The 26,706-nt window shown below is 44.3% G+C and overlaps 11 protein-coding genes across 11 annotated transcripts; 6 read left to right on the top strand and 5 right to left on the bottom strand.

Moving 5' to 3' along the window:
• The first annotated feature begins 397 nt into the window (after positions 1-397).
• Positions 398-1,574, top strand: BYT42DRAFT_97504 (transmembrane adaptor Erv26-domain-containing protein). The gene is made up of 5 exons (XM_051572915.1): positions 398-625; positions 693-743; positions 812-965; positions 1,026-1,184; positions 1,254-1,574. Exons 2-5 carry the CDS (start codon positions 735-737, stop codon positions 1,481-1,483), a joined length of 552 nt encoding a protein of 183 aa, XP_051420242.1. The 5' UTR covers positions 398-625; positions 693-734; the 3' UTR covers positions 1,484-1,574.
• A 91-nt stretch (positions 1,575-1,665) lies between these two features.
• BYT42DRAFT_595329 (uncharacterized protein) lies at positions 1,666-2,468 on the bottom strand (the record flags this gene model as incomplete). The annotated part of the gene is made up of 3 exons (XM_051570842.1): positions 1,666-2,110; positions 2,174-2,312; positions 2,390-2,468. The coding sequence occupies 3 exons, from the start codon at positions 2,466-2,468 to the stop codon at positions 1,666-1,668; spliced, it is 663 nt and encodes a 220-aa protein (XP_051420241.1).
• Positions 2,469-2,856: 388 nt separating this feature from the next.
• BYT42DRAFT_595328 (mitochondrial ribosomal protein L31-domain-containing protein) lies at positions 2,857-3,243 on the top strand (the record flags this gene model as incomplete). The annotated part of the gene is made up of 2 exons (XM_051570841.1): positions 2,857-2,906; positions 2,976-3,243. The coding sequence occupies 2 exons, from the start codon at positions 2,857-2,859 to the stop codon at positions 3,241-3,243; spliced, it is 318 nt and encodes a 105-aa protein (XP_051420240.1).
• A 145-nt stretch (positions 3,244-3,388) lies between these two features.
• BYT42DRAFT_617191 (ribosomal protein S5 domain 2-type protein) lies at positions 3,389-4,484 on the bottom strand (the record flags this gene model as incomplete). Its single annotated transcript, XM_051572157.1, has 3 exons — positions 3,389-3,528; positions 3,592-3,663; positions 3,752-4,484. The coding sequence occupies 3 exons, from the start codon at positions 4,482-4,484 to the stop codon at positions 3,389-3,391; spliced, it is 945 nt and encodes a 314-aa protein (XP_051420239.1).
• Positions 4,485-5,416: 932 nt separating this feature from the next.
• Positions 5,417-6,773, top strand: BYT42DRAFT_583238 (Sucrase/ferredoxin-like-domain-containing protein). Its single transcript, XM_051569759.1, has 2 exons — positions 5,417-6,279; positions 6,399-6,773. Exons 1-2 carry the CDS (start codon positions 5,535-5,537, stop codon positions 6,593-6,595), a joined length of 942 nt encoding a protein of 313 aa, XP_051420238.1. The 5' UTR covers positions 5,417-5,534; the 3' UTR covers positions 6,596-6,773.
• Positions 6,774-7,724: 951 nt separating this feature from the next.
• Positions 7,725-9,817, bottom strand: BYT42DRAFT_595325 (major facilitator superfamily domain-containing protein; the record flags this gene model as incomplete). Its single annotated transcript, XM_051570840.1, has 8 exons — positions 7,725-7,981; positions 8,047-8,168; positions 8,239-8,380; positions 8,466-9,020; positions 9,097-9,183; positions 9,378-9,493; positions 9,566-9,609; positions 9,713-9,817. The coding sequence occupies 8 exons, from the start codon at positions 9,815-9,817 to the stop codon at positions 7,725-7,727; spliced, it is 1,428 nt and encodes a 475-aa protein (XP_051420237.1).
• Positions 9,818-12,903: 3,086 nt separating this feature from the next.
• Positions 12,904-14,470, top strand: BYT42DRAFT_583211 (uncharacterized protein). The gene is made up of 10 exons (XM_051569758.1): positions 12,904-12,973; positions 13,052-13,138; positions 13,198-13,262; positions 13,396-13,423; positions 13,493-13,520; positions 13,577-13,752; positions 13,816-13,914; positions 13,993-14,049; positions 14,131-14,187; positions 14,253-14,470. Exons 1-10 carry the CDS (start codon positions 12,925-12,927, stop codon positions 14,444-14,446), a joined length of 840 nt encoding a protein of 279 aa, XP_051420236.1. The 5' UTR covers positions 12,904-12,924; the 3' UTR covers positions 14,447-14,470.
• A 474-nt stretch (positions 14,471-14,944) lies between these two features.
• BYT42DRAFT_548881 (uncharacterized protein) lies at positions 14,945-17,359 on the bottom strand (the record flags this gene model as incomplete). The annotated part of the gene is made up of 1 exon (XM_051566039.1): positions 14,945-17,359. The coding sequence occupies one exon, from the start codon at positions 17,357-17,359 to the stop codon at positions 14,945-14,947; it is 2,415 nt and encodes an 804-aa protein (XP_051420235.1).
• Positions 17,360-20,351: 2,992 nt separating this feature from the next.
• Positions 20,352-22,896, bottom strand: BYT42DRAFT_97183 (uncharacterized protein). The gene is made up of 2 exons (XM_051572914.1): positions 21,749-22,896; positions 20,352-21,553 (listed from the first exon to the last, which is right to left on the bottom strand). Exons 1-2 carry the CDS (start codon positions 22,798-22,800, stop codon positions 20,530-20,532), a joined length of 2,076 nt encoding a protein of 691 aa, XP_051420234.1. The 5' UTR covers positions 22,801-22,896; the 3' UTR covers positions 20,352-20,529.
• An 825-nt stretch (positions 22,897-23,721) lies between these two features.
• Positions 23,722-24,627, top strand: BYT42DRAFT_97048 (uncharacterized protein). Its single transcript, XM_051572913.1, has 4 exons — positions 23,722-23,961; positions 24,091-24,270; positions 24,338-24,502; positions 24,578-24,627. Exons 1-3 carry the CDS (start codon positions 23,854-23,856, stop codon positions 24,437-24,439), a joined length of 390 nt encoding a protein of 129 aa, XP_051420233.1. The 5' UTR covers positions 23,722-23,853; the 3' UTR covers positions 24,440-24,502; positions 24,578-24,627.
• BYT42DRAFT_595318 (Pre-mRNA splicing factor PRP21 like protein-domain-containing protein) lies at positions 24,458-26,689 on the top strand (the record flags this gene model as incomplete). The annotated part of the gene is made up of 7 exons (XM_051570839.1): positions 24,458-24,502; positions 24,637-24,701; positions 24,759-25,072; positions 25,151-25,347; positions 25,414-25,943; positions 26,014-26,344; positions 26,417-26,689. The coding sequence occupies 7 exons, from the start codon at positions 24,458-24,460 to the stop codon at positions 26,687-26,689; spliced, it is 1,755 nt and encodes a 584-aa protein (XP_051420232.1).
• Positions 26,690-26,706: the final 17 nt, after the last annotated feature.

The raw sequence follows: 26,706 nt of genomic DNA, 5'->3' as shown, positions 1-26,706 counted from the left end.
GACTGAGTCTGCTCACCAGATTTTTCCGTTATTTGAACGGAATCTATTGTCACAGTTGTAAACATCCTGGAAGACTACTTGAATAAAGTCGTCTGATTTGCTATTGCAACTCTGTTCATTACTTTTCCATAAAGCGTTAAGTTCTGTCTTGTCGCCAACCTTTGAAAGCTGGGCGGACCTGACAACTTGTGCTGACTTTTTTTTTCTTTTTTTCTACCTCCAAAGCTGTGGTCGTAGTCGACCTCTTGGACGATATGAAAGATTCAAAATCTTGAAAATCTTGGTATACGATTCATCATTGCCCAAATGAACGCTTCGTTATCAAAGTTCAGAGTAGTGTGTAAGAAAAAAAAAAGGTTGGTTTATGGTTGAAGAACGGGCAAGCGGAAAATGAAATCCCGAAATTCTTTTGGTCCCACTCAGCTTGTGGCAAATCACTCGGTTGGGCTCCTTCCTGATTAGACGCGAACATGACTGTGCTTCATCTGGTAGCCTATGTTGCTTCCATAGCAGGGCTAGGATTCCTTGTCTTTAGCTTAGGTAACAGAATGAATATTCATTGAGGTTGATCTATACTCATGGGGTTTTTTTTTCAGCATGTGGGTTGTATTACTTGGCCGAACTGGTAAGTCCCTTCCCACCAATCGCTTACTCACGGACGCGATGACAAGAACCTTAACCAAAAATATTAGGTGGAAGAATACACAGTTTACACGAAAAAGATCATCAAGGGCATGACCATTGTACGTATGGTTCACGAGAATAGCAACCATCTTGCAAAAGTTGTGTGATGTGACCGATCCTCTTTTAGACTGTGCTCGCTGTCCATTTGTTTCTCTGTGTATTTGATCGTCTGCCATTTTTTCGGCTACTGTTCTCCGTACTATGCCACGGTGTATACAGCTTGAATTTGAAAACATTTCCCTTTATTCAACTCACCAGTTTACCATTCTTGGCCAGCTGTGGTAAGAAATCGGAAACACTAGACGAGAAGTCATTTCTCGGTGCTCACCCTTTTTCCGTAGTCCTTGTCTTTGCCGATCACTTTCTCTGGTTTAATTATTTCATGCAAAATCATCGTCCTTTCATGGACATCGCTTCCTTTTTCGGTGTCTGCGTCTGGCTTATTCCCTTCACTTATTTTATCAGTTTGAGTGCCAACGATAATGCGCTCCCGCTCAGTGGTAAAAATGTTCATAGAAACAAAACATGGGCACACCCAAGCTCACTCAATTTTTACCTTAATCCCATAGATCCAAACGCGGCCGATACCATTCCATCTCAACAGAAAAAAGGGTTGCTAAAGAGTTTACTGGGAGCACTCGGTATGAAGACGCAAGAACCCGCTATTCCAACCACTCATGTCACTGAGGACGTGTCCATGTCTTACATGTCTACTACCCCTTCGGTCGGTATGACCTCCTCCGTAAGATCCCATTACTCGGCATCATCCCGACAAGTACAAAATCGCAAAATGGCATGAAAACAGCGCTACTACCGCAACATGCGACAATCTTCCTCGTAAAAGTCATCCGAACCCTGTGAAATAAAACAAAAATTGATATAATATGTGTACAAACGGTTATGCAAGTTTTAAAAAAAAAGTGAACATGAAATGAACGTGAAACAATAATAAAAAAAAAGGCAATATGAGAGACGGAAATCTTAAGCATCCTCTTCCATGGCATCGTCGTCTTCCTCGGCATCCTCCTCTTCATCTTCGGCATCTTCTTTCATGGCTTTCATCTCTTCTTCGTGAGCATGAATGGCTTCTTTCGCCTTCTTGCGTGTCACCTTGTTGACAGCATCCGTCGACAAGACAGTCAGAGGTCGTGTTAAAGCTTCCATGGGAACCTCCAAATCTTTCTCTTCTTCGTCCTCATCTAATTGTGCGCGCAGATCGTCCAATACTTTCTCCAACTCCTCAAAGTACAGATCGATAATGTGATATTGAATCGCATCGGGTTTCGTGCGATCTTTGGGATGCAATGGGCCTTCCAACAACATCGTACCGTAAGCATTCACCAACTCTTCGTTCCACTCTTCGCGTGCCAAAAACTGGAACGAAAAGTAAATCACTCGTCGAAATAATAAATAGTATTTATCGAGTCTAGGCAAAACCTCACGTATTAGCATCCTTAACCCACATCAAAAACTAAAAAATAATTCTTACCTATGTCGATCCAAACCGGCCCATTCCTTGCAGTGAATTTCCCAAAACGCCGCCAAGAAAGGAACCGCATTGTCGGTTGGCATGTCCATGATAAGTGAGCCGAGATCGTTGGCAAGTGCCTGCTGAACCAAAGGCTTGTCTGACATCCAAAAACCTATGCCCATCCAAATTCAATAACTACACATCAGATCCGAATACAACCCCACGGGAACTTACAGTAGAACAATCCTTTCCACAGCTTCAACAGTTCCAATCGAGGTAATGCAGGTCCATTGGAAAGATATTGACGGAGCATGCGGACGGCCTTGTCACGAGTCTTTTTTTCTGCAACGACAAAAAAAAAAGAGCGATTTTAAGTTTTAGATCAAGCTCGCATTTGCAAAGAAAAGAGAAAGGAACAAAAATGTATACCATTAGCAGCCAGCTGCTTTCCAAAAGGCAGGGTAACTTCTGAAGGAATGGAATCGGCCATGGCTGGATAATATTCTGGTAAAGGGAGCCTTGGGTCTCTTGTCGACTTTTTTTTTTTTTTTGGCCCATTGTGGAGCGAGCAGTGAATTGGCTAAGCCATCGGAATGAAACGAGGATAGACCGTCTTGTGAAAGCCAGCCACGGCCATTGTCGCCCCAAAATCCAACCCCCGGTTTTCGTCCTTGTCCCTTTTTGCACACTAGATTCGTACAATGTTTGGACCTTTCCGTGCATCCTTTGTCGCGCAAGGCGGCTTATTATGGTACGATGGCTCGCATTGGCATGATCACGACATGGATAATTAACGCTTCTTCTGATTCACTGTCATTAGGAAGAATCCGTTTCGCATGTCGGGCACACGCAAAGCCAATGTTCGCAAGCGATTGAAGGCGGTCGATCAGGTCATTGCCACGGTGGCCGAGTCCGGAGTGCGTTGCAAAGCACTGGATGAAGCTCTGGCTCTTCCCAAAGAAGCCAACATGAGCCCCAGAGACAAGTATACCGTATTCAGCCGTTATGCTCTTGGACATCGTAAATCCCTGCACAAAGTTCCCAAGTTCACCAAGAAGACCGTGCGCACCAGTCCTCCTGGTTTCTAGATTCACGCCGTCGTTTTCCTTTTCTTTGTTGTAAATAGTTGGTCAACTTGACAGATACTTTCTTCTCCCTTTCTCATCTCGAATTTTTTTTTAAAAAAAAAACCTGAAAGCTCTGTTCCTTTTTGTTTCCATGACTATTGCTTTTTTATTTCTTGTGCTGCTTTCTATGTTTTTGTTTGGTGTCGGACGATGTCGCCTTGTCATCTTTGATAAACCCTCCTTCTTCAAGTGCTTTTCGTGCACAATTATTGATATCCTTGAACCGATCTGCGCCCAACAAAGTCCCTAATTCAACTCGGTGTCAGCTCATCCCGTCAATGACCGTAAAAAAAAATCAAATGCATTTACCTCCAAACCACCGACTCACCACCACCATCACGTTTTCAACATTCAGGATCTGTAATAAATGGGCAAGTCGACCTGTTGGATAGCGAAAAATACAATGAAATAAAAAATGAAATGAGTATCTCATTGAGTGCACTGTATATTCCTATGATTCATCACTTACCGCCAGCAGCCGCTTCACCGTCATCGTCGTTGTCTTGTAATATGCCACCGTCCGGTAATGCAATTCGATAGGCCATGATATTATGGGTTGCTTTAGCGATTTTCTTGTTTTCTAACAATTTGCTCATGACAGCTTGCACCTCGGAGGCACTGTGCACTTTGGCGACGTGAGCCACAAAGACCGATTTTCGATCCACCAGTGCTTCGCCCGTCATGATGTCCGGCGTTTCCATAAAACTGAATTTTCGGTCATCGCGTGGTGGTTGCACCGATTCCGTACCAGCTTCCGGTGCATCGTTCAACGTGAGTTGGTCGGTGGCCGATTCCAAATCGGATACATCCTCTGGTACCGTACCCTGGGGAACTTGGCTCTCGAGATAGTCTTGCAGCCAGTTGATCCATTCAAAAAGCACGACCTGCGACGGGACAAAGAGGTCTTTAAACCCTTGATCGATGGCAGCTACCATTTTATCATCGATTTTGCGTCCACCGCAATAAACCGAGGATATCTGGTATACAGGCATATCGTCGCTGGGATACGTAGGCGGTAAGTAAAAGTGAAGCACGATCTTTCGAGGCGACTTGATCTCGGGCATGTCTTGATCTAGATTCAACGTGAATACAAACGCATGAGCGGCATTAGCATCCGCATGAAACGCTTCCGAGCCGTAAATGGATTCTAAAGCCAGGCTTTCCTCCTCCTGCAACTGTCTGTTTTCTTCCTGATCACTCATGCATATATTTTTCTTAGAGACGTCTGGTAATGAGGATATCTCGAGCATGGTCCTTCAGCGGACGTTGAAACCTATCGCTTGACGTGACGTTCTTTTTCCCTTGCTGCAAAATGATCCTTTTTTTGGAACCAGATGATCGCACGACCTCCATTGTTGTTCTTACTGGCTTATTTGTATGCGCATAGTAACGCTTCATATCATTTGATTTTTGCTTAAAGAATGCCGGCAAATGATCTAAAGACATACCATGACATCGAGTCACATGGACGGTGCGGTTTCTCGTGGCCAAAAAAGATCAGCCTGGGAATCCAGTTACTGCTTGCGCCGAATATTTAACCGTGAAAAGTGTATTCCCAAAATGCAAGAAGCCCATTTTGTCCGTTTGTTACCATAATTTATCAAAGAAATGAAGAGTAGGAAGCTTGTTGCTGGGCAATGGGGTGTCCGACATAGACTGGTCGCTTGTGTTCCCAAACGCCAAAAAATAAAAAAGAATTTCAACTACCGCACTGTATCAGATGGAAAATTTAATCAGATGGGAATGGAAAAATGGGCACGGTTGCCCGAACGAAATAGAAACATTTAAGTCCCCATCTGTACCCAAGTATCATTTTCGTGCCATTACAGTGCATCTACAGTTTTTGGGCGACTTGAATTGTATATATCTCCATGCCAGACATCGCTTGATGATGAAAAGGTATGAAAATTCATTATCAGATGGTGTCACCAGAGAATGGCGGCAGATATTATATCCAGCCTTGACCCCATCTTCTGGCATTTGTTGTGGTATCTGTAAAGGGATAAATCAGTCAATCAATGACGTGCATACTCAAATAATTTGGAAGATCTATGATAATCTACCATGTTGCGGCAGAAAGTCAACGGTGGAAAGTTTTTTGTCATGTCGCTTGACGGGCCAGATCATGAGCAACAAAAAAATTTTAGGATCATTGAGAAAAAAAAAAAAAGGATATACGGCCTTTTTTTTCTCCCGCCTTTTTAGTTCCCAGTTTTCTTTTGCCTGACTGACACTTGGTAAAATAAAAGAAAATGGCGTCGTTGTTACAGAAGCTTAGCTCGGTTTTACCTGGGAAGAGCGCAGAAACGAGCAATAGCAACAGCCACAATGAACACGGTGAAGTGGAGATTGATCAGATACCCCCAGATGACTTGTTGGTGGAAGACGCGTGCGACAGCTGCCCAGCTCCCTGCGAAGACCATAAACAGTATCCGTCTTACCTCGATTTTGATAAAGACTCACCATTACTGGGATCCATGCTCCCTTACGGTCGTCATATCATGATTAGCACAGGTCAAAGCGATTGGGCGGAGCGGATCGAAGAAGACACGGGCACATTGGCCGCCAATCTTCAAGCCATTTTGAAGGAACGACCCACAGACTGGCGCACGTTCGTCACCAACACGTCTGCCTTGGCTCCCCATTCCACCGTGACGGACGGTCACGATATCACCATTTTACCCGACAATATCATTGTTGCTAACGTTACACCGGACAAAGCGGAACAATTCTATCAGCAATTCGTCAACGTGCCACTGCCAGCCGAAACGTACAATATCAATCAAGTCAAAGAAGAAGCCGAAAAGAAGGGCGATTTTGCTGTGTACAAAAATCCCTATGATTCAATGATCCTGATCTGTTCGCATCGAAAGCGAGATAAACGTTGTGGCGTTACGGCGCCTATTCTTGCCCGTGAATTTGATAACGTGCTGAGAGAAAAAGATATCATCGAAGGCGAAGGAGGAGCGGCCGTCTTGATGGTGAGCCATATTGGAGGTAAGCTTTAACCAGAGGAGATCTTTTTTTTTTTTTTTTTTTTTTTTTTTTTTTTTTTTTTTTTTTTTTACCTCAAGTAAAGAAATAAGCATGCTAATATTTCACGCTTTCATGGTTAGGTCATAAATTTGCAGGAAACATTATTGTGTATACGGATCAAGGCAAACGAGGTGTTTGGTATGGACGAGTGAACTCTTGCCATTGTCAGGCCATTGTCGAAAAGACGATTTTGGAAGGCAAAGTATTGAAGGAACTCTATCGCGGATCCATGTCTCACAGTTTTGGTCCCGCTGGGTGTAATCGCCATGCATGGTAGTTCGTGTCGGTCCGTGTCCGCCCATGTCCGTTTCGCTTCGTTTTTTGTGTTTTTGTTTTTTATTAGCATCTATTCCTGGTGCAACCCCTCCTATGTAGAATACCTCAAGTATAATAAACCAAATATATGTATAAAAAAAGGAACGTGCTTTGATCTTGCCGTTTAAAAAAAGAAACAGTATTCCGGCCTGCATTTCTATGAGACCGTCGCATCCAATCATGGTGCCATCTATCGTTGAACGGGTTCAATCCCGTGTAACCTGCCGCAACATCTAGATCTTCCGTTGCATGACCAGAAAAGAAACAGCTCATTATTACAATCAAGGACAGCATCACCTCCAAATGTGATATGGAATCTTCAGATGACGGTCCTCATGATGGCCTGCGCACCTACAATCCGGATCGACTGGCCGGTTTAATGCACATAATAAAGATGGCTGGAATAGAGTGATGGCCTATAAGATGGATGCAAAAGATACTGACGTGTTTTGATCAGTGGCTCGTCAACTGACGATCTACATTCGGGTCATCAGATCAGTGGACGTACACCTTCATATGATCATTGTAACCGTGATTAATATAATGCAAGTAAACTGTATATGCTTCCTGTTGTCTATAAAACCAGCCATCCAATCCTGCGCAAAAGATAAAAGAAAAACCGTTGCTTCCTTTTCCTCTTTCTACACATTCTTGTTCTCGCTCCACTACAAAACTTTTTACAGTACTCTAAACTCCACTGAACTCATGACGCAACAAACAGACGGACACGTATGCAGGTAAACGCGCCTTCACCGTTCACCACCACCATCTTGGTGGTTTAGATTTTTATTTTGCTTACACTTTATCACAAAACATCCAGCTGTGGCAGCGCTTGCAAATGCGCCAATTGTAAATGCGCAAAGAAATGAGCCATTTATCCAAGAAGCACCCCTTGGCGGTCGCTATGCCCACAACCGGATGGGATTCAATTTGTATTAAGCAAAGAATTGTTCCTCATTGTACACGACAATAAAACATTTTTGTAACATTGAAAATCTAGTTTTGATCGGATCTTGCGATTTAAGAAAAAGTAGGGATTTTTTAGAAATACAAAAAGAAGATGATGGGAAATGGGATGATATGTATACCAACTAGGATTCTTGGAAACCGGCTTTTCGACGCATGTGCATTCCTTTGAACTTGACAATGGCGAAGCAGATCATACCGAGAAAGTTGAGTCCGGCAAGGATAGTGACCAGATACCCTGGACCAATGTGGTCATTGACTGGGTGCGCGGTGACACTGAGAATGCATGCCATGGCCATCCGTAGCAAATTGGCGGCTGCAGTAACTGAAGCGCTCTTTTCCGGAATGGCATCCACCAGGTAGGCTGATCCAGCTGCATAGACTAACATTTAAAGTTTTTGATCAGCTGACAGGTTGTTACAACCCAATGTACTTCTTATGTCTTACCTTGACTCATACCAAAACACACAATACCAAATCCAACAATGGAAGCCCATACGATCAACTCAGCGTTTACACCCCAGCCAAACAGTAAAACACCAAACGGGACAAGGATGAATCCACCAGGCCTTGAACCCGTTTCATGCATGAGCAGAAATATTCTCACGTTTTAAAGAACAATAAGAAATGCCGACTTACCAAGCGTTGCTGGTTAATCGATCTTCGGCTCTTGCAATTCCTCCACGTTGGCGGCGCGATCGTTTTAATAAATAATCTGATAACCTCCCGGCCACCAAGGATCCCAGCAAGTTGCCAATGCCGGCACCCAAGAAACTAAGCCCTGAATTACACCAAATAAGTACTCGTGAGCTCGCAGTCATTCTCACAGCACAGAGATCATGGTTTTTTTTGGGGGGGCAATATACCAGTTTGCCAAGCACGAAAATTATACGCTTTCACAAACAATTCGGGGATGATGGTTTCAATGGTGAACATGGTGCCAAAACATATCCCGGTTTGAATCGCCGTCAACCACACAAATGTGTATTTTAGCATGGTTATGCTTGCCAATGGATTGAAGCGTCTTTTCATGGAAGTGCCGATGGCCGACGATGAGGCTGGGATAGATGTGGTAGATAATGCAGGGGTTGGCGTGGTTGACAATAACCGGGATACATCGGGTGACGACTGGCCTAGAGGCGAGCCAACAGTGGTGTAGGATGGTTGTGCGGTCTGGTCGCTGGGGGTCAATTTGTGAGAAAAAAATGCTTTTGGATACGGCATGTTTTTTGGGTAAGGTGATGAATGCACGGGCTTTTCACTGGTGATGGGAAGTATGAACTCCCATTGAGCATTTTCACGATACGTTTCCGGTAAACAGATCGATAGAAAGAGAAGAAGGAACACACCGTAGCCGGCGCAAAACCAAAATGTCGATCGCCACCCTAATCCACTGGCTAACCCTCCACCAATGACCGGACCTGAATGGAGATGAAATAGAATTAATGCTTCGGAAAACTCGTAGCAAGAAAGAATAAAGAAATGTGCTTCTTTTACCGACCAACGGGCCGAAGAATTGACCAATAAACAAGATACTAAACGCTGCTCCTCGCTCGGTAACTTGCCAACAATCAGAAACCGTTCCTGAAAAAGATGATCATCCGTGGTGATACCGTGATTCCAGTGAACAAAAAGCCAAAGTTTAACAGCATAATGCAACTCACCAGCACCAATCGAGTTAGCAACTAGACTGCGCATGTTAGATAGAATAAAGATGGCGATAAACGTACGATATGAAAGAAAAAGTAAAGAAAGAAGGTGTTGACCTAATCGCTTACCCGAAGTACCAATAGATTGGACGCATCGTAAAACAACCAAAAGCCATATCTCATTAGTGAGTGCACATCCGACCGAAGCGATTACAAAGATGGCGAGTCCAATAAGGTAGAAAAACCTAAGAACGATGAAGAAAAAGTTTGAGATGCCATTGGCGCAGCGAAAAAAAAAGAAACACTGTTGGATGTACCTTCGCACATGATAATAGTCTGACATGGAGGCCCACAGAATAGGCTAGCCATTGAACCCAAAAAAAAAAAAAAAATTCACTACTGCAAGATCACCTCAACGCGCATATCAAACATGCACCTGTTTTGCAAGTGAATGTTGCACTTACGCCAATGCCGGCAAATAGAATGAACAGCGATGTTGTCAAGGACATGATCGTTGAATTGGTATTCAGGTCATTGGTGAGATGTGGAATCGCTGGGAACTGTGGCATATGTCAGTCGGATCAAATCCATCATTATATCAATGGTCTCGCCTTACATAAATGGTCGAACAAAATCCGTTAAGGGAGGCTCCCAGAGCCAGACAAGCAAGGATCCATCGTTTCTGACAATTGGATAAGAGACGAGGATCGCTGGTAACTGGCGGTCGGAAGTGCAGTCTGCTTTTGAGGAGGGCGATGGATTGTGATAATTTAGATGGCCTGGCTGATCCGAGCGAGGCACACGATGAATTCAATCCGACCGAGGCGAGCGACGGTAATCTTTGTGTAGAAAAATGAATTTTGGGCATCGAAAGAGATGTGCTGCCTTCAGGGCCCATTTCTTTATTATGTTCAGGTTGCATTGGTTAGCTGCTGGTTTTGGACAAGGATACTTTTGAGAAGCGTCCTTTCCCATGGTTTTTATATCGATTTGGGTCATTTAAGATTACGATTTTTCTATGTCTGATGATACCGAGTATGAATGGACAGTACAGATGCTTTTTATAACCTGATTATCATCGTATGCAGTTTGTTCATGTTTTCTTCCTGCAAAGCGCAGTAAATAAAAAAGTTGTGCTCGGAGATGAGTTATTTTAAAGGATAAGTTTACATTGGGGTGAACCCAAAAAAGTGCCCCAATGATGTATATACGATATTTTTTTATAGGTGGCATGTGGTTCTTATGTTGAGCTGGATAACATGATTTGCCACCGTTTTTTACGCTTGGATAAATTGGAGGATGAAAGGATGAAATTTGGCCTTTATGCACAGCTGCGGTGGAAGATGGAGAATCTCCGTCATTGTTCAATGTTCCTTGGGTTACTAGATAAAACCGCAATTTTAGCGCCAAAAAGATAGTCAGCCATGGCGAGATCCTTCCACATAAATGTTTTTTTTTCGGTCATCGCCCAAAATGGACATTCCGAAGAAAACCCATAAAATCAAGCATTGCTGTAGCCTGTCATCGCCCTTTTTCTTTTTAAAAAAAAAAAAAAAAAACTTGTTCTTATCACTGGCCGGGCATATTTTTTAAAACCATAGGAATTGGTAGATCCGATGATCGAGTAATTACGTTATCTCTTGGTGTATTGGTGTACTGTAAACCAGTCAATTACATTGGTCTGCAACAAATACTATGTGTTGTTATTATTGTCCAGAGTAATGTGGCATTATGTACAATAGTGTCATGCTCAAAAAGCCGGATCTCAAGACGAATTCAACAGTTAATTTGTTTAGCGTAACGCGTCATTGCTCAAAGAGAGCTAGGTAAGCTAAACTATGCAAGTCTGGAAAGCTCATGATAGGATGCACGTACAGGCATCAAAGAATCCAAGTCGAATTCAGCCACGGACCCTGCTAGAATCCAGAGTATTAAGAATTTTTTTTATGATGCTGGCTATTGTTGCATATCAGTTGTTGTTGATTGACCATTAATATCAACATGTCACAGGAAGGGAAGGCAAAGCAAATAGATTCGTTTAAGTGGTCAATTTATCGATAGGAACAAGTTAGGATCTTGTAGTAGAGTGAAAATGAAATCCAGGAATTCTAAAAAATTTGGAATGGGTGATTGAAAAAAAGGGAAGCTTCCAAGTTCATATAGAAACTGATTGAAAAAATGCTATATGGGATAGCGCTATGTGAGGCTTTTATATGTCGCAAGTGATCGTCGTTGTTTTAAAGCAGAGGTCTATCCTGCATATCACCGTGAGAAGGAGGCGATACAGATGGACTTACAGCTTCAATATAGAAAGGCAGCCCGACCGACCAACCAGGCATACAGCCACAGCATACAGACAGAGTGAGATGGGGTTTTTCCAACGTCTAAATTCCTCTAGTCCAGCCCCTCTTTTTTCTTTTTTTTTCCTCGACTCTCCCTTGCTTAAAAACTGTACGAGGTCTGGATCGGGACCTGAGCGATCTACTGGAGTCTATTTTATTTTCTCCATTCATTGACTCACATAGACCGCAGTGGATGCGCATATCCAACCCTCACACTCTCAGACATATACATAAAGTATGTGTTTGCTGAAAAAAAAAGTTCGTTTAAAAATGCTCAGGTCCTAAACTTATTTTCCCTCGTTAGTTTTTCTCCTTCTTCTGGTTCCTCCTATCCTCTTTTGTAGCTCTTGTTCGTCGTATATTGTGTCTTTTTGCTTATTTAATTGCTTGGATTAATAATATTCATTTTTGTTTTTACCGATTGATCTTGCCATCATCTTTGAAAATCTCTTTTTTTGCTTTTCTTTAATATCATGGCTATCGTCAATCCTTGCATGGCACGACGCAACTCGTTACCTTCGTTTGTAAAACAGCTGCTTCACTTTGTCTCCACTTCGGACACGCCGCATCATTATGATGAAACCGAGCCTACCGACAGTGAACCCCACAGCCCGTTTGAAGTCATGTACTTTTCATTTCCGGCGTACGAAGACGAAGCCATTCAAACCCCATCCACATCCGCACCTGCAAGTTGTGGACATGAAACAGCGTCTCAGTCTGCAAGACATCGTGTGCTGTACTAAAACTTTCGACAGGCGGCTTTATTCATGACCACCTTCCCATCATTCCAATATTCAGCATATTCTACTATCTTTATAATGCCCATTTTTTAATTCAACATTTTTTTCTTCACCATTGGCCTATCATTTAGCTTTAAAAAAACCATGTAGACTTTTATTTCACTTACATACAAATTACATGACTGGTTGTTTCTACCTTGTCGATTCCTCCCATTTCCTTTAATCACGCTACGCTGTTGTCCACTTTCAGGATTTTCTTGCTTTTTTATGAAAACAGTATTTCAACGTCCGGATCCATACTCTCACTTACTGATCACTGCTTGACTAATTGGTTCCTCTCTCTTTTTCCTTTTGACCCTGCTCTCTCTGTGTTGTCTGTTTTGATTGTTCACTTTTTTCCACTTGTAAGATTACTATTTACTACCTGTTTTGTTGTTGTTGCGAGTTACTAAGCAAAATAAAGTCTATTTGACTAGTGCGTGTGATGAGCACGTCGTTTGTGCGAGGATCCGTGGGACAATGGCGTTGGATGCAAAAAAAAATGCTTGGAAGCGAAAAATTTAACCCGCTACGTATTCTTTCCAACTTCATCCAATGAATCAGCCCATTGTCCTCGTTACCGGATGTTCCAAAGGAGGCATCGGTAAGTCATCCGAGAATAAACCAAGCTGCATCTCTCGGTCAGATAAAAAAAATGTCTCACTGTTGGTTACAATGGTAGGTTATGCTCTTTGTGAGCAATTCGCCAAATCCGGATGCCGGGTATTTGCCACCGCTCGTCGCCTAGCTGCGCTCGACGGTCTCGAAGGTACGCATCCTGTTCCCATTGTTACTTGACCGTCACCACTTGTATTGACCCAACCATAGCATTTGGCTGCGATAAGCTGGAACTCGATATTACCAATGCCGAATCTATAAAGGCAACGTTCGAGGTAGGAAGCACCGCTTGTCTCTCTCTCTCTCCCCCCCCCCCCCATACTTTTGACACATCTTTTTTTTTTTTTGGTTCTATGCAAACCGTGGGTGGATGATAAACTAATGATTTACGTAAATTCATATGGATAGAAAATTATTGAGGAAGCGGGCCACATCGGTATGTTGCTTATTGTAAAAAACGGAAATACCAATGAACTAGTCAGTAACAAAACAACTATGTAAAAAGATATCCTTGTAAACAATGCTGGCACACCGTAAGTATTATATGAAATAGGATCATGAAGCTTTATATTCAAGTCATATGTTACAGAGCGGTAGGAGCTCTTTTGGATATTGAATATGACAAAGTGCGCGCTTGCATCGACACCAACGTCATCGGTACTTTGTCCATGTGCCGCGTCGTCGGTCGACATATGGCCGATCGTGGATCGGGAAAGATCGTCAATGTGGGCTCCGTCGTCGGTTACGCTTCCACCCCTTGGGCAGGTACGTTGGACTGGATCCTCTTTTTCCAGACATGAGAAACTAAAGTAGGATATCTTTTTAAAGGAATCTATGCCCTCTCGAAAGCCGCCGTGCATGCCATGACCGATAGTCTTCGATTGGAGCTCAAACCTTTTGGCATTCAAGTCATCGTGGTCGCACCAGGTAAAATAAAAAAAGATTGTTTCGACGACCCTCGACGTAAATAGTGTTTTACAATATGAATGCCTCTGTTGCTTTTAGGTGCAATTCGATCCAATATCGGTGTTGCAGGCACAGAAACCATCAATATCCCTCCAGGTAAAAATAAATAAAAAGGGCACTTTACGGCATTGGGAGAAACAAATATCTTGTGGGTTCACCCGTTGTTCGTCTATGTAGATTCCCTTTATAAGAAAGTATCAACGTATATTTATAAGCGAGCGACCATGTCGCAAGGTAAGTTGGAGCAATGTACAGATGGGGAGTGCTGTTAGTGAAATTGACATCAACGGATATGGCAGGACCGGATTCTACCCCAAATACGGTGTTTGCTGCCCACGTTGTCGGCCAGGTCCTGCGTCGTGATCCTCCTCGCTACATCACTTTTGGCGCAAAGTCTTTTGCATTTGTACTCTTTTACTACTTGCCTCATTTTGTCAAAGACTACGTCATGTCCAAACTCTTTGGAATCAACGAACTCAAGAAACTCCAATAAAATCGGTAAAATAATGCCGACGTTGTTTTGTTTCTTGGCCATCGTTTTTGCAGTTCTTGTCACCCAGTCCTCATGCGTTTCAACTAGTCTGCCAGCCAGCTCTTCGTCCCTTTTTTTTGCGATCCATGAACAGGATCTTCCTCTGAAGGACTTCATGGTTTTATTTGCAAATGGTTTCTGATGTAGGAATAACGACATGCAGAGAAGAAACGAGTGATGTGGTTCCGCTTCACACTGGACATGTCTCCCCCATCGACGTCCAGCATCAAAAATTAGGGATTCGGTGCCACCATGGCTGACAACGCTTTCCTAATAATACAGCGCGCATAAAAGATGATGGGGTTATTTTGAGGGTATGATTATTATTTTATTGCAAGATATGCCTTTTTTTTGATTGCTTATCAACAATTGCCAAATATTTCATGATTGCAAATATTCGTATGCTAAGAAAAATGTATATACAATGTTCGCTACAATTATACCTATAAATTTACACTACTAATCAACCACTACAACGCTATTATAACTTTCATGTCGCAAGTCTTCGTACATCCAGTCCAAAGGCGTCTTTCTGTTGTCTTGTTCTTCTTCCTTTTTTCTGCGGGTGGTATTGCCTTCTTGCGATGCGTCCGTTTCCATCTTATCGTCAGCGGTCTCTTCCTCTTCGGGTGTCTCCTCCGTGGACAAATCACCGGATAAAAATAGCTTTAGCGAAGCGGATGAAAAACCACACATCATGGAGCAGCCTTTGGTGACCTTGGTAACGGGTAAAGGCTTGTCTTTCCCGGCCTTGCTGACGCCATTGCCACTGAGATCCCACCACACGATTTCGGGAAGCTGGTATCCTGCTTCGGCGTATTTTCGTTCCAACATGTAATAAAGCGTCTCGAAAGGTTGACCACATTGACCGGCATTGAAGTGCATATCCGAGAAAATAAACAATCGCTTGATCATCTGTTCTTGCGTAAGCTTGTGTTTTTGCGCGAGAGGAAGTAACAAATCGAGGAACACGGCTTCGAGGTTCGTGGAAAATCCAGCAGGCTTGCTCAGGAGATCTTGCACCTGGTCGCTGAAGGGACTGGAGGGGTCGACGTTGAACACCATGGGCGCTTCCGAAAACGTGACGAGTGTACCATTGAACGGGGGCGGAGACAACGCGGTCATCATGAGCGATAAACCTATGGCGGCATGCAGAGGTACCACGTCCGATGAATAAACGCATCCCATCGAACCAGACACGTCACAAACGGCTAGAGAGGATCCCATTGTCGCATTAGCATTGTTTTCCGACGACGACACGGCTTCCTGGATACTTTGACGGAGAGAAACCCATTGCGCGTTGACCAGATCGTTTTGCATTTGCGTGTATAATTTTCTTGCTTCGCCGTTCAACTTGAAGCCAGAATCGTCCGGGTTGATCACCTTTTTTACCAACTCATGGGGCATCAGGGTGGAAGCGGCAACCGATCGGGATCCACTGGTAACCGCGCGTATATAACCGAGGAAAGCATCAGGCGAGTGGAGGAAGAATTCCTTGGCGTGCTTGTTCATACAGATCGAAGGAACATGACTGAAATCGATGGTGTCCCAGAGGTTGGCGGACATGCGCACTTCGGTGACATCCAAAGCCCGACGCAGCGGAGTGGTATATTGTTTGCGGTATTCGTGGCGGATACGTTTGAGGTAATCGGATCGGGATTCGCCTTCACGTTGATGCGTTTTGGGAGGGAATAGGCATTCGGCAATGGACGTGCTGAGCAGGGTATACTTGTCGTGCGAACCAAACGGCGAGGGGGCCCATTTTGCGGCCATACTGAGACCTTCCATCAAAGCGTAACGATCTTGTGCGGCGCCTTGCTGTTGCTGATTCTTCTTTAGCTGATCCAAATCACGTTGCAAAGCGGAGGCAAAGATGCGGGCGACAGACAGATGAAGAGCGCGGTAGATGCGGTCGGTTTCCAACAGTTGAATGGTGCGGCACTTGCTAGCCCGAACCTTGTCCTTGGTAGCGGCTTTGGCGAGTCGACGAGCTTCGATATCACGTTGCTTGACTTGTTCGTTCCATTCGGCTTGGACACGGATGCGTTCTTCTTCGGGAAGCGTCTTGCACAGCTTTCGGTGGGCTTGGCGCTTGGCTCGGTATGCTTTTCGGGCGATGATGGCGGGATCGGTTTCTTTATCTTGGGCACTCAACATGCGAGGCTTGGATCTTTTGTTCAACTGATAAGTCTCGGACTGCGTCGGATGGCTGTTGCTGTCACTGCTGCTGCTGTACAGGAGGACCAGGTTGGCCAAGTCTTTCCAGTAACCGTGGGATTTCATCAGCTTGGACGGAGTCTCTGGGGCTTCGGAAACAAGCTGCCAATCATCTTCGGTTTCGGCTTGCTTCTTCTTTTTGGAATAGTGCGATTCCACAATGGTGCCGTCGGTCAAGACCGACAAATTTCGAAGCGCGGTCTGAGGATGATGTTGCAAAAGCCAGCGATAAGCCACGTAAAAAGCAAACTTGCTGCCTTTACCCTTGTGAATCGATCGCGCGTTGATAATGATTTTCATGGTGGTCAAGGGATCCTGTTTCCACGCCTTTTTCAACAAGTTCAACCGTCTTGGCACATCGGTATCGGCCGCACCGAGCTGGGCGTACAAATCCAGGCAGGCATCCTCGGTTGATTTATTGGTAATGGCACCATTCTGAGTCAATGTCAGGTTGCCAACGTCCTTGAGAACCTTGACGAAAAACGCGCTCTCCATGTCTTCTTTGGTCATCTCGACTTGATCCATTTTCTCGACCGTCGACTGCTTGAACCCATGCTTGGTAACAATGTTGGCAATCTCCTGGTCGAGCACTTGCTGGTCATGAAGCGCCTCAAAGTAAGGGACGGCAGCACGGGGAACAGAAGTAGTCAAAGTCATGGAGAGGAGAAGAGAAACACTTTCGGAACAGCTTCTGAGTTTTTTGCCTCAATATTTATAGTCGCAGCTAATTTTTTTATTTGCTGCGACACTTGGCTGATGCCTTGTGTCACCTGATACAATCCGCAGTAAAGCCGTTTCATTCTTGATGCTAAACTAAGGAGAGGTAGCCTTCAAACCTAGTACGCTGGCTGATGAACGTTTGCGGTTGAGAGAGACCTCGTTCATCGCGATGAGTTTTTTGCAATTGACTAGAGTTTGTTTTTGCATGGAAATTGGTTTGAGCATCGGCCTTACCTCTTCGATTTACTCGACCCGATGGCGGACGAAACAATTTATGACCTTGTCTCATAAGGACCCAAGATTATTGGAGAGGCTGGTCACATCGATATTATGATCGCATAAACGCAGAAATACGTTGAAGTTGCTGAAATAACAACTAGCCGTGTGAAGAAATCTTTGCAAACAATGCCCCTACATCACAGCCTATATCATCATGGAAACGGTAATCAAGCATGGGCGACAGATCGGTGGAAGTTCTTCTGGATATCAATTGATAAGGCGTAAGACTGTATCGACACCATGTCGACAGTTGTACATTCATTTCTGGAGCACGTATGTCAAGGCAAGAAGAGTTACTATTACTTCATTGGAAGATCGAATTATCCTACAAATCTAGGTATCTATTGCACTCTCCAAAACCGCCGCTGTGCATGCCAAAAAAAAAAAAAAGGTCAGAGACAGTGTATTCCTCAAGCTAACGTTAATCTTCCGTTTATTGCATGACAGAGAAAAAAAAAACTCTGGTTTCCGGGATCAATTCTTCGATTTAGGAATAATGTTTCGCAGTCAGGTGCAATTTTTGAGTGCAGTAAACCATGCCGCAGCCGCGTTTGCCACCGTGTTGGTTCCGTTAAACCTCATTGCTGATCGAGCGAATCCCTTCATTCACGAATTGTAACATGACGTGTGCATTGGGCCTTTATGCTGAGAAACACCATCGCCATATTGGAAAGCTTGGAACACGTCATGCCTTGCCGCCAAAGCTTCCAAAAGGACATCACTCCCTCCCGCCCTACTTCCTTTTTTTTTCTACATTTTATAGTTTAGCAAAATGACCCATAAAGAATAAACCACTTACGCCTGATTCCGCCAACACAGTTCCTCATTGCTCATCGGGTTTTGCAGGTCTACGATTCGAACGATGACGACGCTAAAGTGTGGCCTCCTTCTTTGGAACGTGACGGTCATACGCCACTTTGACATTAACTGAGCCAAGTGGCCTAGTCGAGAGTGAGCTGCGGCAGGCAGAACACATGGATAAAAAGGATGGTTTTTGAACAAGAGGTTATTGGACGTCTTAATTGAATAGAGAAAAGATGAACGACAAACAAAAACAAAGAGGCCTATCCTATCGCCTCTCTTCTAAGCAAAGGGTTTATCATTTATTTTTCTTTTTATATGAAGTGGCGTAGTTCGTCCACAGGACATTAAGCTCACTTTTTTATTTTATTATTCAACCCACAAAGAGTTGAGAAAAGAATAATAAAGGCAAAAGCCTTTTTTATTTTTCATTTACATTTGTTGCGATTAAAAAGCAAACCCACCGACATACCTTCCACAATGACCGCGCTGATGACTAGTCAGGCGCCCAAAGGGAAGAGCCGACGGGAACGAAAACAATCTTCTTCAGAGGATGGCCAATCCTATCATTAGAGGATGGTTTTCGGATTTTTCGCCATACCCCGAATGCTTTACCAAAAACCGGAGCGTTCATCATTACCAGTAACCACCAGCCTAGCAGCCCCTGATTCCGAACTGGCGCACAAAAGAAAAAAAGAGATGAGAAGAAACGCCCCCTTTTTATATCTTTTTCAAAAATCGTTCGAGGACCTTCGATGTGACCTTGCTTTATGACCGCGAATGCACCTCATTGGCTCGATTCCCGCAACAAAACTCGCGAAATTCAGCGCCTCACTCTTCTTTCGCGTAAGGAATGCAAAGAGGAGCTGCGCCATGTTACTCATGCTGCCATGAGCAACCCATGTGAACCACAGTCACTCCATAGCTTGCAGTAAAGCCTATGGTTGACAGCTGATATGACATGCGACGTGCTTCAGGCTTTACGCACATTCTTTTTATCTTGTTGTGTGTCAGAAAGTTTGCCCACTTTGCCCTGCCCCTTTGTATCAGTTTTATTTTTGAAACAGCGTATTCAAATATTGCTGTATCAATAAACGCTCACATGTTGCTTCATGAAGCCAGAATGTCAGTTTCAGTGCCCCATGTCGCAAGGCGACAAAACAGAGAGAGCGCAACGCAATGACAAGGCCGATGCGAACGCATGTAAGCATGTCCGCAAAAAAGGGATATTATTGCCCCAAATTTGAAATGTTCTTAGATCTACAAATTTCCAAACCCGCATTAGTGCAGCAACAGCTACCTGTAGCCTGGTTTCTCCATTTATGATCTGCTATATTTTCGCATAAACTGATGAGCCTGCAGGACCCGTGTTGTCTCCTCTTGAAAATTTGAGTTCTCCTTCTCCGCTTCTCTGCACGATTACAGGTTGGGTCGTTTGTGATCGATTAAAAATGGACGTTGGTTCAATGAATCGTAACCTAACAATAAAGTCACCGCTCATTTTTCGAATCATTTCGCTGTCATCTCTTCTGTTATACGTTATATCCTACATCGAATTCAATTTTGGGATAATTCGATTTAAGTATCACTTTTTGTGCTTCTTCGGTGCGATGCCAAGGTGCCCTAGACAAGAGGAATCACAAAATGGATTAAAAGTCGTCTCGACTAATCTAAGGCGGTTATCGCGCTTTCATCTTACATCTTCATTGGTAGATTATCCGAAAGGTAGAAGTAATGCTTCAAAACTTTCTGTTTCTAGGATCGGTTGAATCTTCAATTTCAGATCCTTATATTGTATAAGGTAATGTATGGGAGCAAGTGTACTTTATTCAAATAAAAAAGTTGTCCCTGCAGACAGACCAGTTTTTACAGCAAATGTTTAACTTGAATGCATAGTCGTTTTTATTGCAAGATGACCTTTTTTTTTATTGTTTATCAACACTGAATTTTTTTTATGATTGCAATTATCCGCACGCTACAGATGTGTATATACAACGTCCATAAATACTACTGACCAAACCCTTCCTTTAATCAACCACTACAATACTATTATAACTTTCATGTCCCAAGTCTTCCTTCATCGATTGCAAAGGCGTCTTTCTCTTGTCTTTCTTGTCCTTCTTCTGTTCTTGTTTATTTGCGGTTGTATTGACTTGTTCTGAACCATCCGTTTCCATAGCATCATCAGCGGCTTGTTCTTGTTCCGACTTGTTATCCTCGGAGAAATCGCCAGATAAAAACAACTTTAGCGAAGCGGACGAGTAACCACACATCATGGAGCAACCTTTGGTAACCTTGGTGACGGGCAAAGGCTTGTCCATATCGGAATGAGTTACGCCGTTGCCACTGAGATCCCACCACACGATTTCGGGAAGCTGATATCCTGCTTCGGCGTACTTTCGTTCCAGCATGTCGTAAAGCGTCTCGAATTTCTTACCATACTGACCGGCATTGAAGTGCATATCTGAAAAAACAAACAACCGCTGGATCATCTGCTCTTGCGTCAGGTTGTGTTGTTGCGCGAGGGGAAGTAACAGATCGAGGAACACGGCTTCGAGGTTAGTGGTTAATCCAGCAGGCTTCTTCAGTACGTCTTGCACTTGCTCGGTAAAAGTGCTTGAAGGGTCGACGTTGAAGACAATGGGACGTTTTGAAAACGTAACGAGTGCACCATTAAAGGGAGGAGGAGACAGAGAGGTCATCAGCAGCGATAAACCAATGGCGGCATGCAGAGGCACCACGTCAGATTCGCAGGAGAACATGGAACCAGACACATCACAAATGGCAAGAGAGGAACCCATCGTTGCTTTGACATTGTTAGACGACATGGATTCTTCAATGCTTTGGCGAAGAGAAACCCATTGAGCGTTGATGAGATCGGTTTGCATCTTCATGTATAATTCCCTGGATGTGTCGTCCATTCGAAAGGGAGGAGCATCGGGAGTGATCACCTTTTTCACCAGCTCGTGGGGCATCAGGGTGGAAGCGGCAACCGATCGGGATCCTTCGGCGACGGCGCGCATGTAACCAAGAAAAGCATCGGGCGAGTGAAGGAAGAATTCCTTGGCGTGCTTGTTCATACAGATCGAGGGAACGTGGCTGAAATCTATGGTGTCCCAAAGGTTGGCGGACATGCGCACTTCGGTGACGTCCAAAGCTCGGCGCAGGGGAGTGGTGTATTGTTTGCGGTATTCTTGGCGGATGCGCTTGAGATAGTCAAATCGGAATTCACCTTCACGTTGATGCGTTTTGGGAGGGAATAGACATTCGGCAATGGATGTGCTGAGCAGGGTATACTTGTCGTGCGAACCACGGGGCGAGGGAGCCCATTTGGCGGCCAAACTGAGACCTTCCATCAAAGCGTAACGGTTCTTGGAGGCCCCTTGCCTTTGCTGATTCTTCTTTAGCTGCTCCAGATCACGTTGCAAGGCGGCGGCAAAAATGCGGGCGACGGTCAGGTGAAGGGCGCGATAGATGCGATCGGTTTCTAGCAGATGTATGGTATGGCACTTGCGAACCTGGTGCTTCTTCTTGGTAGCGGCTTTGGCACGTCGACGGAGCTCGATGTCACGTTGCTTGACGAGTTCGTTCCATTCGGCTTGAACACGGATGCGTTCTTCTTCAGAAAGCGTCTTGCACAGCTTTCGATGGGCTTGGCGCTTGGCTCGGTATTCTTTTCGTGCCTCGATGATGGGATCTTCCTTCTTTTCTTTGGCGCTCAGCTTGCGACGTTTGGGTTTCTGGTTCAAACGGTACGCCTCGGCCTGCGTAGGTTGGCTTTCGCTGCTGTAAATGAGGACCAGGTTGGCCAAATCTTTCCAGTAACCGTGAGACTTTACAAGGAAATCCTTGGAAGGGATCTCGGCGTCATCTGAAACAAATTGCCAATCATCTTCGGTTTGCTTCTTTTTCTTCGACTGATGAGGTTCTACGATGGTACCGTCGGTCAACACTGACAGATTACGAAGCGCCGTTTGAGGATGGTGTTGTAAAAGCCAACGGTAAGCCAGGTAAAAGGCATACTTGATGCCTTTACCCTTGTGAATGGATCGTGCGTTGATAATAATCTTCATAGTCGTCAAGGGGTCTTGTTTATACGATGCTTTCAATAGGTTCAACCGTCTTGACACATCGGTATCGCCGGCACCCAGTTGGGCGTACAAATCAAGGCACGCGTCATTGGTCGATTTGTGGGAAAGGGCTCCGTTATGAGTTAATGTTAGATTGCCGACCTCTTTCAGGACCTTGACGAAGACCGCGCTTTCTACGTTTTCGGTAGGCGTTTCGTCTTGGTCCATCTTCTGAGCCGTCGATTGCTTCAGTCCATGCTTGGTAATAATGCTGGCGATTTCTTGGTCTAGGACTTGTTGGTCGTGAAGCGCCTCAAAGTAAGGAAATTCGGCGTAGGGAAAGGTACCTGTCAAAGTCATGACGAAGGAAAAAAAAAAAAGAGAGAGAAACAACTTTAGTCTCATCATCTTTGTTTTTTCTTTTCATATTTATAACGATGCCAATATTCTTTATCTACTGCGACATTTGAAGGATGTCTTGTGGCACTTGATGCTGTGTGGTATCCCGCAGCAAAGCCGCTTCTTCAATTGAGGAAATGCATACTCTAACTTTTTACATCCCTTTAAATGCTCATTAATAAAAAAGCATTTTCTTCCTGCGATGATTTTCATCGTCAACTACAGCTTACGTTTGGCCAAAAAACTGATTTGAAAACCTGCTCTTTAAAAAACAGTGAGAAGCTTTGTCTACCGGATGTGTTCCCTAAAAGGGAAATGGAGAACGCACATCATGCGTTGACTCATTCTGCGTTTGACAGCGCACTCTGCGTCAGTGCTGCAAATGTCGTTTGCGCCACAAGTTGGGCTGAGGCTATTTGCTAAATGACATAAAAAAGAACCTTCTTTTTGTGTTCTGGACCTGTCATACGAGACGAACCAAGCCCAGCCAAAATAATACATGATTGGTGCGACAGTTGTTTACATCCATGCTCAGCGTTTTTGATAGCATTGAAAAATTGAATATACAGTAGCCATGCGGAAGTACATGAGAGAACAATACAACTATCACCCAAAACAGACTTCAAGGTCCTTATGACAACATAGATCCTTATAACCGGATATTGCTTCTGAAAGTGTGCTTACATTAGATTATTTTATAATCCAGAATAAAAGAAGCCACGCAGCTGAATAATTTGACATATGCAGCCGCGAGGATTGTTAAAGCTTAATTTGCGTCCTGAGCCTTTCTCTTCCGGGATTGCCGTCGTACCCCACAATGTATCAAATTTGTCCATGGATCTGCATATTCATTATTGAAAATATCTCTATTCGACAAGATAAATGCAAACAAGCTATGCTCACATTGAGATGACTTTTTTTTTTGCGCACATTGCTATTCACTGCAGGAAATATTTTATCATTCAAAGGCTCATCGCTCTTACTTGCAAGGTTTGTATATATCGATCTCTTGCTTTTTGGTTGGTGGATCCCAAGTTGCTGGAGTTTTCGTGTCACGTGATCCGGCGAGCTAGACGTGACTGTCAATATAAATACCAATTGGTGATGGCGGATTTTTAGAAGCGACGACTCATTTTCGACTTTTTTTTCGTTATTCTATCATGGCCACTGCAACAATGGATCAGGGTGAACCGATGCAGCTCGATTCTCACCAATCGCCTCCCAATGATGGGTCTCCTCACCCATCTTCCGAACCCAGCAAACTCGCTGGTATTATTTATCCTCCCCCTGATATCAGAAGTACGTAGCCTGCCCATTCGAAAGAAAAAATTCTTGACAACTAAAACGGTTTGATCTCCTTTAATAGAAACGGTGGACAAAGCGGCGGCATTCCTTGCTACCAAAGGTCCTCAATTGGAAGAACGTATTCGCGAAAAAGAAAAGCATAATCTGCTCTTTTGTTTCTTGAATCCGACCGATCCTTACCATGCATATTATCAATATAAACTCAACGAAGCAAGAGAAGGAAAACGTAAGTTTTCTGAAAGAAACTTGCCGGGCAGATCTCACTTATTAATTGCCATCCACTTTCTCGCATTCTCAATAGTACCCAAGAAAGAAGTCGTAAAGGAAGAAAAAACCGAGCAACAGCCTGTTACGCAGCAGGCACCCAAGGAAGCCGAGCCTTTCGAGTTTTCCGCCCCCATGCCGGCCATGTCGGCTCAGGATCTGTAAGTTGCTATGATTGTTGACATGGGCAGTGAAAGCGGTTCTAACACCAAAGCCAGGGATATCATGAAACTCACCGCTCAATTCGCTGCACGCAATGGACGACAGTTCATTACCCAACTTGCTCAACGAGAATCCCGCAATTACCAGTTTGATTTCCTTAGACCGTCTCACAGCTTATTTCCCTACTTCACCGAACTTGTCAAACAATATACAAAGGTGCTGGTGCCACCTAAAGACTTGAAGGACCGATTGAGAAAGAACATTGAGAACAAATACCGAATACTTGATAGAGTCAAGGAACGAGCCGAATGGGTCGTTTGGTTGGAAGCAGAGAGAAAGAAAAAAGAAAGCGAAGACGAGAAAGAACGAAGTAAGTGGATCAAATCAAGACAACATATACAAGAGGGCTAGGCTGACAAAGTTATACTTGCGAATTCTTTTTTTGAAGTCGCTTATGCTAGCATTGATTGGCATGATTTCGTTATTGTGGAAACGGTGGAATTCACTGAAGCCGATGAGCAAACCGATCTTCCTCCGCCCATGAGTTTATCCGAGTTGGAGAACATGTCACTTGCTCAGAAACGATTTGCAGCGATGCCCGAGCCCACCGCCGAAGAAGAAGCAGCGGAAGATGTTGAAATGGATGTATGTATTCTATTGCGAACTCAAAAACGATAATGCAATGGGCTAAATAGCATGTGTTTTTTGTAGATGGATGATAGTGATGAAGAACAGGAAGGCAAAGCAGACGCCGCTCCGGCTGTTCCTGTGGCTCCTGACATGAATGCACCCATCAAGATCCGAACCAACTATAAACCAAAGATCATTGGCGCTACCCCGGCCAAGGTGGATGAACCGACGCAAATCTGTCCCCGTTGTGGTGAAGCGATCCCCGTATCGGAAATGGACGAGCATATGCGTATTGAATTGCTGGATCCCAAGTGGAAGGAACAGAAACAAGCCATGGAGGCCAAGAAGAAGGACTCCAACTTATTGCAGGAAGGTACCGATGTGGCCAAGATCCTCAAGAATTTCTCGGGCTATCGTTCGGATATCTTTGGCTCGGAAGAAACCGAAATTGGTAAAAAGATCAAAGCTGCCGAAGAAGAAGCAAAGAGACGCGACAAGGTTATTTGGGATGGTCATACCGCTACCAAGACCCTCGCCACTCAACGCGCTGCTCAAAACATGATTGACTCTCAAATTGCCGCCATCCACAGCAAAAATACCACCGCCACAGAGTATGTTTCTTTTCTTTGAACAAAAAGTCGAGTGATGCAGGCACTAAAATTTTCTTTATATTTTGTACAGTGAATCGTTTGGACCGAGGATGCCGGGTCAGATGGAATCACCTACGGCGTATGCGTCACCGACACCTCACGGTCCTCCACATGGTCAATACTATGGTGCTCCTCAGCCTGTAGGCGGATCGATGCCGCCGCCGCCGCCTTTTGCTAACCAATTACCTGATATGTATAATCAGGGCATGGGAATGCCCATGCCTGCACCACCCACTCCTATGGCACCTCCGGCGGACTTAACCCGTAAAGCGGAACAAGAACCTGAAGGACAAATGGAAGCCAAGAAGCCGCGATTGGATTCCAGCACACCTACCGAAGGTGACTGGGCTAACCAGGAACCCGTAAGTGAAGAGTGTTTTTCAATAATTAGATATATCTTGATGTGATGATTGACGATTGGATTATTTTCGTAGACTACTGTGAGTCTGACAATTCAAACTCCCAATATGCCGGATAAGCCCGAGTGGCAGTTGACAGGAGCCAGTATCACCATTGCCGACCTTCCTCTGTCTACGTTGGTCTCTACGGTGAAGGATCGTATTTCATCGCAACTGGGAATGCCTGCAGGCAAACAAAAGTTGTCGCTCAACAACACCATCATGAATAACGGTAAAAGCTTGTCTTTCTATGGTGTCGTCGATGGCAGCACATTGCAACTAGGATTAAAGGATAGAGGCAAGAAATAAGTCGTCACTATTTTTTT

This window comes from Radiomyces spectabilis, assembly GCF_025331425.1.
Source record: "Radiomyces spectabilis strain NRRL 2753 chromosome Unknown BYT42scaffold_12, whole genome shotgun sequence".
In the NCBI taxonomy this organism is placed as follows: domain Eukaryota; kingdom Fungi; phylum Mucoromycota; class Mucoromycetes; order Mucorales; family Radiomycetaceae; genus Radiomyces; species Radiomyces spectabilis.
This window is presented reverse-complemented; position numbering and strand designations above follow the sequence as displayed.

What these genes read in the sequence shown, in the direction of transcription:
- BYT42DRAFT_97048 (XM_051572913.1), top strand. Translation starts at nt 23,854, where the DNA reads ATGCAAACAAGCTATGCTCACATTGAGATGACTTTTTTTTTTGCGCAC. An exon ending in TCATCGCTCTTACTTGCAAG is followed by an intron (nt 23,962 to 24,090) that starts GTTTGTATATAT and finishes GCGGATTTTTAG; the next exon opens with AAGCGACGACTCATTTTCGA. An exon ending in TCCTCCCCCTGATATCAGAA is followed by an intron (nt 24,271 to 24,337) that starts GTACGTAGCCTG and finishes CTCCTTTAATAG; the next exon opens with AAACGGTGGACAAAGCGGCG.
- BYT42DRAFT_583211 (XM_051569758.1), top strand. Translation starts at nt 12,925, where the DNA reads ATGAATCAGCCCATTGTCCTCGTTACCGGATGTTCCAAAGGAGGCATC. An exon ending in TGAGGAAGCGGGCCACATCG is followed by an intron (nt 13,424 to 13,492) that starts GTATGTTGCTTA and finishes CTATGTAAAAAG; the next exon opens with ATATCCTTGTAAACAATGCT. An exon ending in GCGAGCGACCATGTCGCAAG is followed by an intron (nt 14,188 to 14,252) that starts GTAAGTTGGAGC and finishes CGGATATGGCAG; the next exon opens with GACCGGATTCTACCCCAAAT.
- BYT42DRAFT_583238 (XM_051569759.1), top strand. Translation starts at nt 5,535, where the DNA reads ATGGCGTCGTTGTTACAGAAGCTTAGCTCGGTTTTACCTGGGAAGAGC. An exon ending in GATGGTGAGCCATATTGGAG is followed by an intron (nt 6,280 to 6,398) that starts GTAAGCTTTAAC and finishes TTTCATGGTTAG; the next exon opens with GTCATAAATTTGCAGGAAAC.
- BYT42DRAFT_97183 (XM_051572914.1), bottom strand. Translation starts at nt 22,800, where the DNA reads ATGGACCAAGACGAAACGCCTACCGAAAACGTAGAAAGCGCGGTCTTC. An exon ending in TGTCTATTCCCTCCCAAAAC is followed by an intron (nt 21,554 to 21,748) that starts GCATCAACGTGA and finishes GGAATTCTTCCT; the next exon opens with TCACTCGCCCGATGCTTTTC.
- BYT42DRAFT_97504 (XM_051572915.1), top strand. An exon ending in ACCATTCTTGGCCAGCTGTG is followed by an intron (nt 966 to 1,025) that starts GTAAGAAATCGG and finishes CTTTTTCCGTAG; the next exon opens with TCCTTGTCTTTGCCGATCAC. An exon ending in TAATGCGCTCCCGCTCAGTG is followed by an intron (nt 1,185 to 1,253) that starts GTAAAAATGTTC and finishes TTAATCCCATAG; the next exon opens with ATCCAAACGCGGCCGATACC.